This window comes from Rutilus rutilus (genome assembly GCF_951802725.1).
Source record: "Rutilus rutilus genome assembly, chromosome: 1".
NCBI lineage: Eukaryota > Metazoa > Chordata > Actinopteri > Cypriniformes > Leuciscidae > Rutilus > Rutilus rutilus.
In genome coordinates, this window is record NC_140209.1 from 47856093 (window position 1) to 47866162 (window position 10070).

Sequence of the window (10070 nt, forward strand, 5' to 3'; positions counted from 1 at the left end):
ATATTGTGTTCTCCACTTCAGTGTCACAAAGTCCTTCAGAAATCATTCTAATCATCTTGGTCTTCAAGAAACATTTAATATCATCAATGGTAATAGGTTTGTGGAAACAGTGATGCATTTTTTTTTTTCCAGAATACATTGATGAATACAGTTTATATTTTATACATGTCTTTGCTATCACTTTTGATCAATTGTTATTAAATATTTTAATGCTGCACTGACCCCAAACTTTTAAAAGGTAATGGCAGTCTATAAACAACTATAAAATCAGCTACTGCTGAATCTGATGTTTTAAAAATCGCTAGTTTCATGATATTGTTTTCTGTAAAAACCTTTTTACTTTTGTATATTTAAGCACATTTAGCAGATTTTATTTTCACTCGTTTGGCTAGATACTTTGACTTTTTGCTCAGTATCCATACTTTCGCTTGACCCATGTCAGGTTTTGTTTTGTTCTAAGACAACATTTATCCAAAAAGTGGTTCTCCCAGGTGGAAGTGGGCTCTTTCAGCAGGATGATGCACCCTGTCTCACTGCATGCACACATTGTTCAGGAATGGTTGGAGGAACATGATGAAGAGTTCAATGTGTTGCCCTGGCCTCCAAATTTCCCAGACCTCAATCCAGTTGAGCATCTGTGGGATGTGACTGTGCTGGACTAACAAGTTTGATCCATGGCAGCTTCACCTTGCAACCTACAGGACTTGAAAGATCTGCTGCTAAAGTATTGATGTCTGATACCACAGGACACCTTCAGGGCCCGGGTCTTATAGAGTCCATGCCTTGGTGGGTCAATGCTGAGGACCAACAGCATATTAGACAAGGTGTGCTCATAATGTTTTTGCTCATTGGTGTAAATAATATGAATGACGACATTATTTGATCAAAAGCTGTACACCACAGTTAAAGCTGTACTCCCTCCTCCTGTCCTGTGAAGGGTGCTAGAGACACTTCTGTTAGCACAGCAACCAGCCTTATGTGTTGGTGGTTTGATTTTAAAGGGGGAACTTTCACGCGCTCGTTATCGGTACCTGTATTGTCTGTATTTATCATTTAAATACAGCTATCTAAATATAGTAAAATGACTAAACTTGATCGCCTGAATACTTTCATGACCGAGCGCTTGATGGCTGCTGTGAAGGAGATCCTCTTTACAGTCGGCAGAACGGTTCGGGAGTATGAGGAGGAAACGGAGCGAATCAGGAGCGAAAACGAGCGACTGAAACAAATGTTACGAGACTCGGGGTGCTTCAGTGAACGCGCACAGGCTGGTATGACGCTTAAACTATTAAACTTAATATCATGGTGAATGTTTTTCCTTAATCTCTCTCTCTCTCTCTCTCTCTCTCTCTATCTCTCGCTCTCTCTCTCTCTCTCTCTCTCTCTCTGGTATGACGCTTAAACTATTAAACTTCATATCATGGTGAATGTTTTTCCTTAATCTCTCTCTTTCTCTCTCTCTCTCTCTCTGGTATGACGCTTAAACTATTAAACTTAATATCATGGTGAATGTTTTTCCTTAATCTCTCTTTCTTTCTCTCTCTCTCTCTCTCTCTCTCTCTCTCTCTCTCTCTCTCTCTCTCTCTCTCTCTCTCTCTCTCTGGTATGACGCTTAAACTATTAAACTTCATATCATGGTGAATGTTTTTCCTTAATCTCTCTCACTCTCTCTCTCTCTGGTATGACGCTTAAACTATTAAACTCCATAATATCATGGTGAATGCGTTTCCTCTCTCTCTCTCTCTCTCTCTCTCTCTCTCTCTCTCTCTCTCTCTCTCTCTCTCTCTATATATATATATATATATGACTGGATCTAAATTGGAGACCATGGAGTGTAGTTTTTGTCATTTTGTGCGCGTGTTTTGGTTGTGGTCACCTGGTTCAATGACCATGGTATCACTGTGTAATTACTGTGTGATTTCATGTAATATTCTAATTTTTTTAAATCCTGTTTTCGTGGGTTTTATGAGCTGGAAGCCCAAATTATCCACAAATAAACAACTAAATACTTGAAATCGTTTAAGTTGCGGGCCCTGAATCTATAATCTATGGAAGTTTAACATTTTGAATGGAATTATGGAAATAAATAAACTTTTCCATGATATTCAAATTTTTTTGGAAAGGGTCTGTATGTATGTATATATATATATGCTATAGAGTTAAACACCCATCAAATAAAAATTTAGTTTTGCGACATGCTAGTGCAAGTTAACAACTTAAAAATGTATTAAACATTTGTATTAAAAATGGATCTTATCATCCTTCCAAAAAAACGACCAAAAATATTAATCAATCACTGTGCACTTGTGGATGAGTCCAATTAAATGCTTTCCAGAATATAAATCTCTTCTCCCTAGCCTCTGACACAGCGATAACTAGTAGCAAATTATGGTTCACTGCTGTGACACGATTTGAAATCAACATTAAACCGACACTATCTTTTTCCTATCTATTTGAATAATGAAATTATTGAAAATAATTCATCCATGCATTTTTATTTACTCTTTACTCAAAATAGTATAAATCAATCTTCTGGTGAAATGCCAGACTTCGCTCTTCGCTCTGGTTCCTCACGACTGCAAGCTCACGTTCTTCTCCGTTTCTGAGCGCAATGTCCACATCTCAAAATCCAGTGAACAGAACTAAGTGCCTGCCCTACATTGTTTTCTTTTTCAATAATCCATTACACTCGGATGCACGCCACAATATGGAAAAAAAGATCTGTTGATACTTCTGTTTTGTGACTTTAAAGCCTATTGGCTATTAAATTAAATAGGTGAAGAGCGGCACTTTAATAAATACTGTCCCAGCTACCCTTCTTAATTTGAAATAAATCAACACAGGACAAACATCTGTGGATCTTTAAATCTAATGTTATCAGGGTGTGTTTAATAAAATATGGATAGAATATTGGAGCTGTAGTCACATTACAGGTTCACATGGATCTTAAATGTTATCATTTTATGTTATATTTTTTAGCTCCTGTGCAGTCTTATCAGCCCATCTCCCCTGTGCAGCCTGGATGGATCTCCAGCCAGAATGAGGAGCCAGAAGCCTTTGAAGAGATCCATCAGGACCAATGCCAGAGACATGGCGAACAACCTCCGCTCATAAAACCGGAAAAGCCTGAATACTCTGCCGACGCTTACAGGGAATCTGTAGCTTTGCCGTCAGAAGCCAGCAACAATGAGGGCTCGCACATGTGCACTGATCACACCGAGCAGAGCACAAATCCTGTTGAGGATGAGATGACAGACTGTCATTTCCCAACTAAAATCAAAGTTGAATTCATGAACTCTAACCTGTGTTCAGACGATGTAATGGGGAGCACTGAAGATGTATATCAGAGCTGGTCGCCACGCAGTCCAGACTTGCCTTTAGGGTCATCGGACCCCTACAGAGCGCAACACCCAAACCAGCCAACATACACTAGCGGTGAAGCTCCTCCCGCAGTATCCCAGCATAGCAGTTCATCTTACGATGCTAATCACGTTTCATATCACAACATACTGTGCACCAACAGGGCGTACTGTAGCAGTAAATGCTGTGAAATGCAAAAGAGGACAATAGCCAAATCAAGCCCTGTGTGGAAGTATTTCTCTCTAAAAGAAGGCGATTGTAGCAAAGCAGTGTGCATTATGTGCAGGGCCATCATATCTCGTGGTCGCAAAGAGTACACAACGTCAGCCCTTCTAAAGCACCTTCGGATGAAACATGGTAAATGTTGACATTATCACAACATTATCCTTTGTTCTCTGATTTTATGTATACATATATATATATATATATATATATTTGCTGTAGTACAACATTTCTGCTCAGTCTGTTCAACTGCCTTAATGGTGCTTGCATAATAGGGTAAATATGAGGAAAGCAAGACATCATCTTTGTGTTATTCCTGCAGGAAATGTGCTAATCTTTGGCAGTGCTGAGAAGAGACGAATGAAAGAGATTACGAGAAAGACTGTGTGAAAACCTCTAAAACCGCTCTCAGTCAGTACGGACACTGGCTATTGTGCGTCACGGCGAACCGCTGAGTGAACCACTAGTGGTTGTGTAACATTCTGATTTTGGTGTGTTTTCAAACGAATCGTTTCATCGAAATCAATATTGTGTGGAGTGGGGTGAGATAGGGCAGTCAGATATGTATGCATAGAGTTGGTCATCCAAGCCTTTCGATTATGGTTACAGACGAAGCGTAAAATTATACAGCTTGGAATAATGTCACCAATGGATGTTTCATCGTTGTTTAGAAAAAAATAATAATGGGATGTTATTTAAATGAACTAGCAAGGGCATGATTAATATTAAAGAAGACTGTAATAAAGAGAATTTTAGAGACTATTTTACCACCCCACAGAAATGTAAGATGTTCATATGTTTGAAGTTTTGAGCTGATTTCGTCTTTTATACTAATTTTTACAATAAATTAATTCTGGTTAATTTTGAGAATATTGTTTGTTGTTGTTGTTTCAGTGTGCGCCTCCTAAAAATAACATTTGTTCAGATGAGATTACAAATCTTGGATTTATAGAAATATCAAAAACATCTCGAGCATTATTGATGTCTTAATAATGACTGTTTCTGATTATTATGCTAAGTCATTATTACGAGAATGTTTCTCATTATTATGACTTACAAAATCATATTTTCACAACTGTGGAAATGGGCAAAAATACATTATTACCAAAAAAAAAAAAAATTCTCATAATGAGAAACTTTCTCAAAATAATGACTTAGTTTTTCATAAAAACAATTTCTCATAATAATGACTTGGTTTCCCATAGCAATGACTTACTGTAGCTTCTCATAATAACAAGAAACGTTCTCATAATAATGGGTCATTACACGACAACAATACAAAAGAGGTGTTGTATAAACGGCCCCGTAGTTTCTCAAAATAACGAGAAACTTTCTCAATAATGACTTAAATTCTCAAAATAATGACTAATTTCGCACAATACCTCAAAACCTTCTTATAATGACCAATTTTCTCATAACAACAAGAAACTTTCTCGTAATAATAACTTAGTTTCTCATAATAACGACTTTGGCCTGGTTTCACAGACAGGGTTTAGGTTAAGCCAGGATTAGGCCTTTGTTAAATTAGGGCATTTTAGTAGCTTTTTATAAACGTTTCTTAGAAGAAAAAAAAAAACATTACTGATGTGCATCTTGAGACAAAATAATGACACTGACATATTGTAATATGCCAGTGCAAGTTGCTTTCAGTTAAAACAGCTAAAACATGCGTTTTAGTCTGACTATGCTTAAGCCTTGTCTGTGAAACTGGCCATTCCTATAATAATGACTTAGTTTCCTATAATAATGAGAAATCGTCTCATAATAACGACTTTGTTTCTCATAATAACAAGAAGATTTCTCATAATAATGAGATAAAAAAATCGAATAGGCCTAATTACATGAAGGTTTCTCATTGTTGACTTAAAAAATTATATTGGTAATATTGGTAAAAAATATGACATGGTAACTATAATATTTCACCAAAACATCATGGTCAGTCAGATACAAATAAAAAAAAATGCCTTTCTTTCAACTATTAATGCACAGAAACGTTCTGAAATGTTCTTCAACTGTTTGAAGGAAATCTCTGATTCGTTTGAAGGAATTCTCTGACCTCTGAAATTATGGTTTTATGCAAGTAACATCAATTGTGGCAACTTTAGTGTTTTGGTGGAAATTATGGTAGGCTACCACCATCCAGTACCATCTTCTCACAGTGGTAGTGTGAAGGGCACTGCCTTTTCTGTCCTTACCACTCCTCTCCTTTGGTAGGCGCTGAATCAGTTTATTTCTGTGGTTAAGAGGAACAAATACGTGGTCATATGACCACAGGGAAGAGTGTTGTTTACATTCTGTCTTACTTGTACGCCGAACATAAAATAAGTGCATTTACTGCGAAACAACGTCAAGATGACGAAGCTGCAGGTCATCAACACGTTTCTGACGGAGCGCTTGATGGCGGCGCTCAATGAAATCATGGACATGATCGGCGGGACTGTCCTGCAGTATGAGAAAGAGCTGGACAGCGTGCAGAAGGACAACGAGTATCTGAGACGGAGACTGAAGGAGATTGAGAAAATCGTTGAGTCAATCGGTACATATAGCCCTTTCATAATAATAATAACAATAAAAAAGTGTTCTGTCGATAACAGCCAGCGGTTTATTTAACTTACTTCCCTTACACACATTACCATGGAAACTATAGTTTCTGCCATGGTAACAGTAAAATACATCAGCCAACCCTATCGTTAAAAAGGTAAACACAATGACAGAAAGACTAAATTTTGAATGAGTTCTTATATAAGTGCATTATGGTTTGAATTACTAGTAATTTTGCGGAAACAATGGTTACAATGTCATTGTAAGGTTTTGCAAGGACAGTTATAAACCAATAAATAAACAAATATTAATTATAAATAGTATTTATAATGTTTTATAACAATATGAATACATCAATATCTCACCACAAATTAATCACGTACACCATTTTTACACACAGTCAAAATTACCAGTTTGAATAAAACTTCTCGTTGTTTTGTATAATAATTTTTTTGAGTCCTCTAAAAAAGTCCTCATGAAATAACACAGAGGAAAGTATGGGAATTATGTAGTGATTGAAAATTGAAAACAGACCAAAACAATTTTTACTTTTCAAAATTGCCTTACCTCGTCTAGCTGTTCTACGCACTTACTCACGAGTTGTTTCCTTGGATGTTATTTTTATTAGTTCCCATGTATGCTGGTTACTCGTTGACTGTTGACTTCAGTATATGGTTCAACTTATCTATTAAAAAATGATCACTACATGGTCAAATGATTGTCCATACAACATTTCAAAATTCTCCTGGATAGCCACCAGTATTGTCAAAGCAGTGCCTTAAAATATTGTACTAACTAAAATGTTAATATTTAAGATTTTGCTCATGATCATATGAAATTGGACACTCAATGCTTATGTTTTAAGATCAAGATTTATAGGTGTAAAATAAGGGCCCAAAACCACCCATGCCTAGAAATATTTCACTTTAAGTGCCTATTTGTACATGAAACCATTTGCACTTGAAGGAACACATTTTTCTGTGCATCTTAAACTGAAACATAAAAAATGTATAATCTGTGAGACATAAAAGCTTTAAAGGTCTTTAAAAAACATGCCTTCACTTTAGTGTGTCCATATGTCTGACTGGAATTGTTTATAGGAACTTACATTTGTTGTAAAAAGTTTGAATCTGGAGTAGGTTTAGATGAATTAAGGCTATAATACGCTACACAAATTTTAAAATCTAAACTAATTGTAAATGGCTAGACCTCATACATTTTCCTACTTTATAAATGATTTCAGAGAAAAATCACACACTACCAGACATTCAAGCTGGTCCGACACAACAAACTCGCACAGAAACACGGAGATGCATGACACATTAAAACAATATGTGTTCTAAAATCCGATCAAAATATCAAGCATGTCCGACTGGATGGAATCAGAGTCTGTGAACATCATAAACTACACGATGTTCTGTGAAATCGGTCAACTCCTAGTAACCAAAATGAGTTAAGTGTCTTAGATACTATGTTTCCACTTGATCTCCTCAGACCCTTCATCTTTTACAGGTCCAGCCGCTTCAAATCCTGCACCATCATCTCCACCTCTTCATCTAAAGTGGACCTCTAGCGTTGAGACGGAAACAATGCCTACAGAGATCTATCAGAACCAGGTACAAAATGAACAGCCCACCGGGACGAAAGCGGAAGAGTTCTCCAGCCATGCGCTTCTGATGACCGAATCAGACTTTGATTTACCTTGTCCCACAATACCAAACACACTGGCTCAGACAGATCAAGACTTTGAGACATCCACTGTAAATGAATTACCTTGTGGTGTAAAGACTGAGCCTTTTGAAAGCCTCAATTCACAATCCGCCCATGCTAACACATCCGTCTACAGTCCATTACCTCATTGCTCTGCTCAGTTACCAGCTTCTACTGATATCACTCACACGTCTGATCCTAAAGTTTTCAATACATCGAATTCCTCTCAACTACAAGCAGCTAAACGTATAAAGCTAAAGGCTAAAACCTTGCAATTGTCCATCAGTACAATTAGCCCAAATGTGTCAAAGACCACTTGTCCTGAATCAGGCGTAGCTCACGTCGACTACAACACCGCTCATCAAAACACAGACTTCGGATCAGTCAGGAACGACACTATCAACAGCAACGGTCATCTCGGTATACATGTAGCTAACGTTGCGGTCAATCCCCTATGTCACGCAGCGTTCAGCAGAGAAGTCAGGCAGTGTAGGGCAAAAGGACGAGGACGAGGAAGAGGTCCTGAGACGCACGTTTGCCCACAGTGTGGAAAACTTTTCCCTCATCACTCACGCCTAAAGGTTCACATGCTCATTCACACAGGGGAGAAGCCGTACGCTTGCGCCCAGTGCGGGAAACGCTTCAACAACGACGGGACTCTGAGGAACCACAGCCGAGTGCATCTGCAGCTACGTCTGTTTGACTGTCCGGTGTGCGCGCGTAGCTTTAAGGATGCCTACACCTGTCGGAATCACATGCGTGTTCATAATAGGTGAGGCAATGGTGCTTCTGCCTCAGCAGGAAAACATTTAAAGAACTTAAGCTAATGAAAGAATCATGGGACGGTTTCCCTGTTCACAGTTTTCCTGCTCCTGATCGCTGAACATCAGAGTTGAATCAGCTGTTCTAGATTATAGAGACATCTAAAATGTGCCGTTCTGGGCAGGATTGAGACACACTGAAGAATATAAGTCACATGATGATGTCCTCAGAAAACCTTTTGAGTGCAGTGTTTGATGGTGGTGTTGAAATTCATTTTATGTTCCTGTTGTGTGCCCTGCCATCAGACCAGTAGGATGCAACAAACAAGTGCCAGTGTCGTCAACTGTTTTCTGCTTCTTTTAATATGCTAAATTAAATGGTTTGATTTATAGATTTTATTGAGTGTTTTCTCTTTTGGATTTCTCTATCAGCAGGTAGAGAGGTCTCAAGAATTATTTGGGCAACTGTGTAAAACACATTATTTCAATGAAGGCCCACCCTTCTCAAAATGTTGTTTTTACTGTACTTAAAGGGATAGTCCACCCAAAAAAGTGTTTCATCATTTACTCACCCTCATGTTGTTGCAAACCTGCTTGACTTTCTTTCTGTGGAATGTAATAGAAGAAACTTTGAAGAATGTTGGTAACTAATCAAACAGTTTTGGTTCTCATTGACTTTGATTGTATGGACAAAAAATAGAATAGAAGTCAATGGGAACCAAAACTGTTTGATTACCAACATTCTTCAAAATATCATCTGTTATATAACATGGGTGAGTAAATGATGACAATTTACATTTTTGGGTGGACAATCCCTTAAATACCTGAACAAGTATATCAAGTTCTTCAGGGTCACTTGGACTTTTTAGGTAGTGTTTAACTTAACTCTATGGGAAGGTGATCATTATATATGGTTAAGGCTTCTTGAATTTTCAGTTCAAAGTTGTTTGGGGCAAAAGAAAAAAAGAAGAGGAATGGTCCCATTAGTTCCCACCAGGTGGCGATGTTGAGCATTTTTGAAAGAGGAAGTGTACAAGGAGTCCTCCTTGGAGTTTAAAACATTTTTTTTACTGAAAATGTCAGTACTAATGTTGATATCTAATTTAAACACGTGGATATATGAAACTACTTTTTTTAAACGACGTTTCATCTTAAAACAATATCTCCATTGTCTACAACAATATCTGAAAAATTTACAGAAAAGAGTGTCAATAGATTAAAATAATTATAGTTCAAATTAAAATAATTAAGTTTCAGAATTCCAGAGCTGAGTGTTTGAGCTGAAAACCAATTTGTTTTCCTGTTGTGCATGATTAACAGGTCTAGAAATCACTTTCACAGTTAGGCTGCTTCTTACAGTTTTTCTGAGACAGTAAGGTTTAAGGAGACAGGAAATATATATATATATATATATATATATTTTGCTGTTTTAGACTATTTTAATGCTGGTTTTGTATTATTTTAAGTCATCCTGAG

The 10070-nt window shown here is 37.3% G+C and overlaps 2 protein-coding genes across 2 annotated transcripts; both read left to right on the forward strand.

The window, feature by feature from the left end:
- Nucleotides 1-954: 954 nt before the first annotated feature.
- Nucleotides 955-4450, forward strand: LOC311275696 (uncharacterized protein). Its single transcript, XM_084384876.1, has 3 exons — nucleotides 955-1271; nucleotides 2980-3717; nucleotides 3905-4450. The coding sequence occupies exons 1-3, from the start codon at nucleotides 1082-1084 to the stop codon at nucleotides 3970-3972; spliced, it is 996 nt and encodes a 331-aa protein (XP_084241002.1). The 5' UTR covers nucleotides 955-1081; the 3' UTR covers nucleotides 3973-4450.
- Nucleotides 4451-5827: 1377 nt separating this feature from the next.
- Nucleotides 5828-8988, forward strand: LOC311301685 (uncharacterized protein). Its single transcript, XM_084426959.1, has 2 exons — nucleotides 5828-6118; nucleotides 7636-8988. Exons 1-2 carry the CDS (start codon nucleotides 5935-5937, stop codon nucleotides 8607-8609), a joined length of 1158 nt encoding a protein of 385 aa, XP_084283085.1. The 5' UTR covers nucleotides 5828-5934; the 3' UTR covers nucleotides 8610-8988.
- Nucleotides 8989-10070: the final 1082 nt, after the last annotated feature.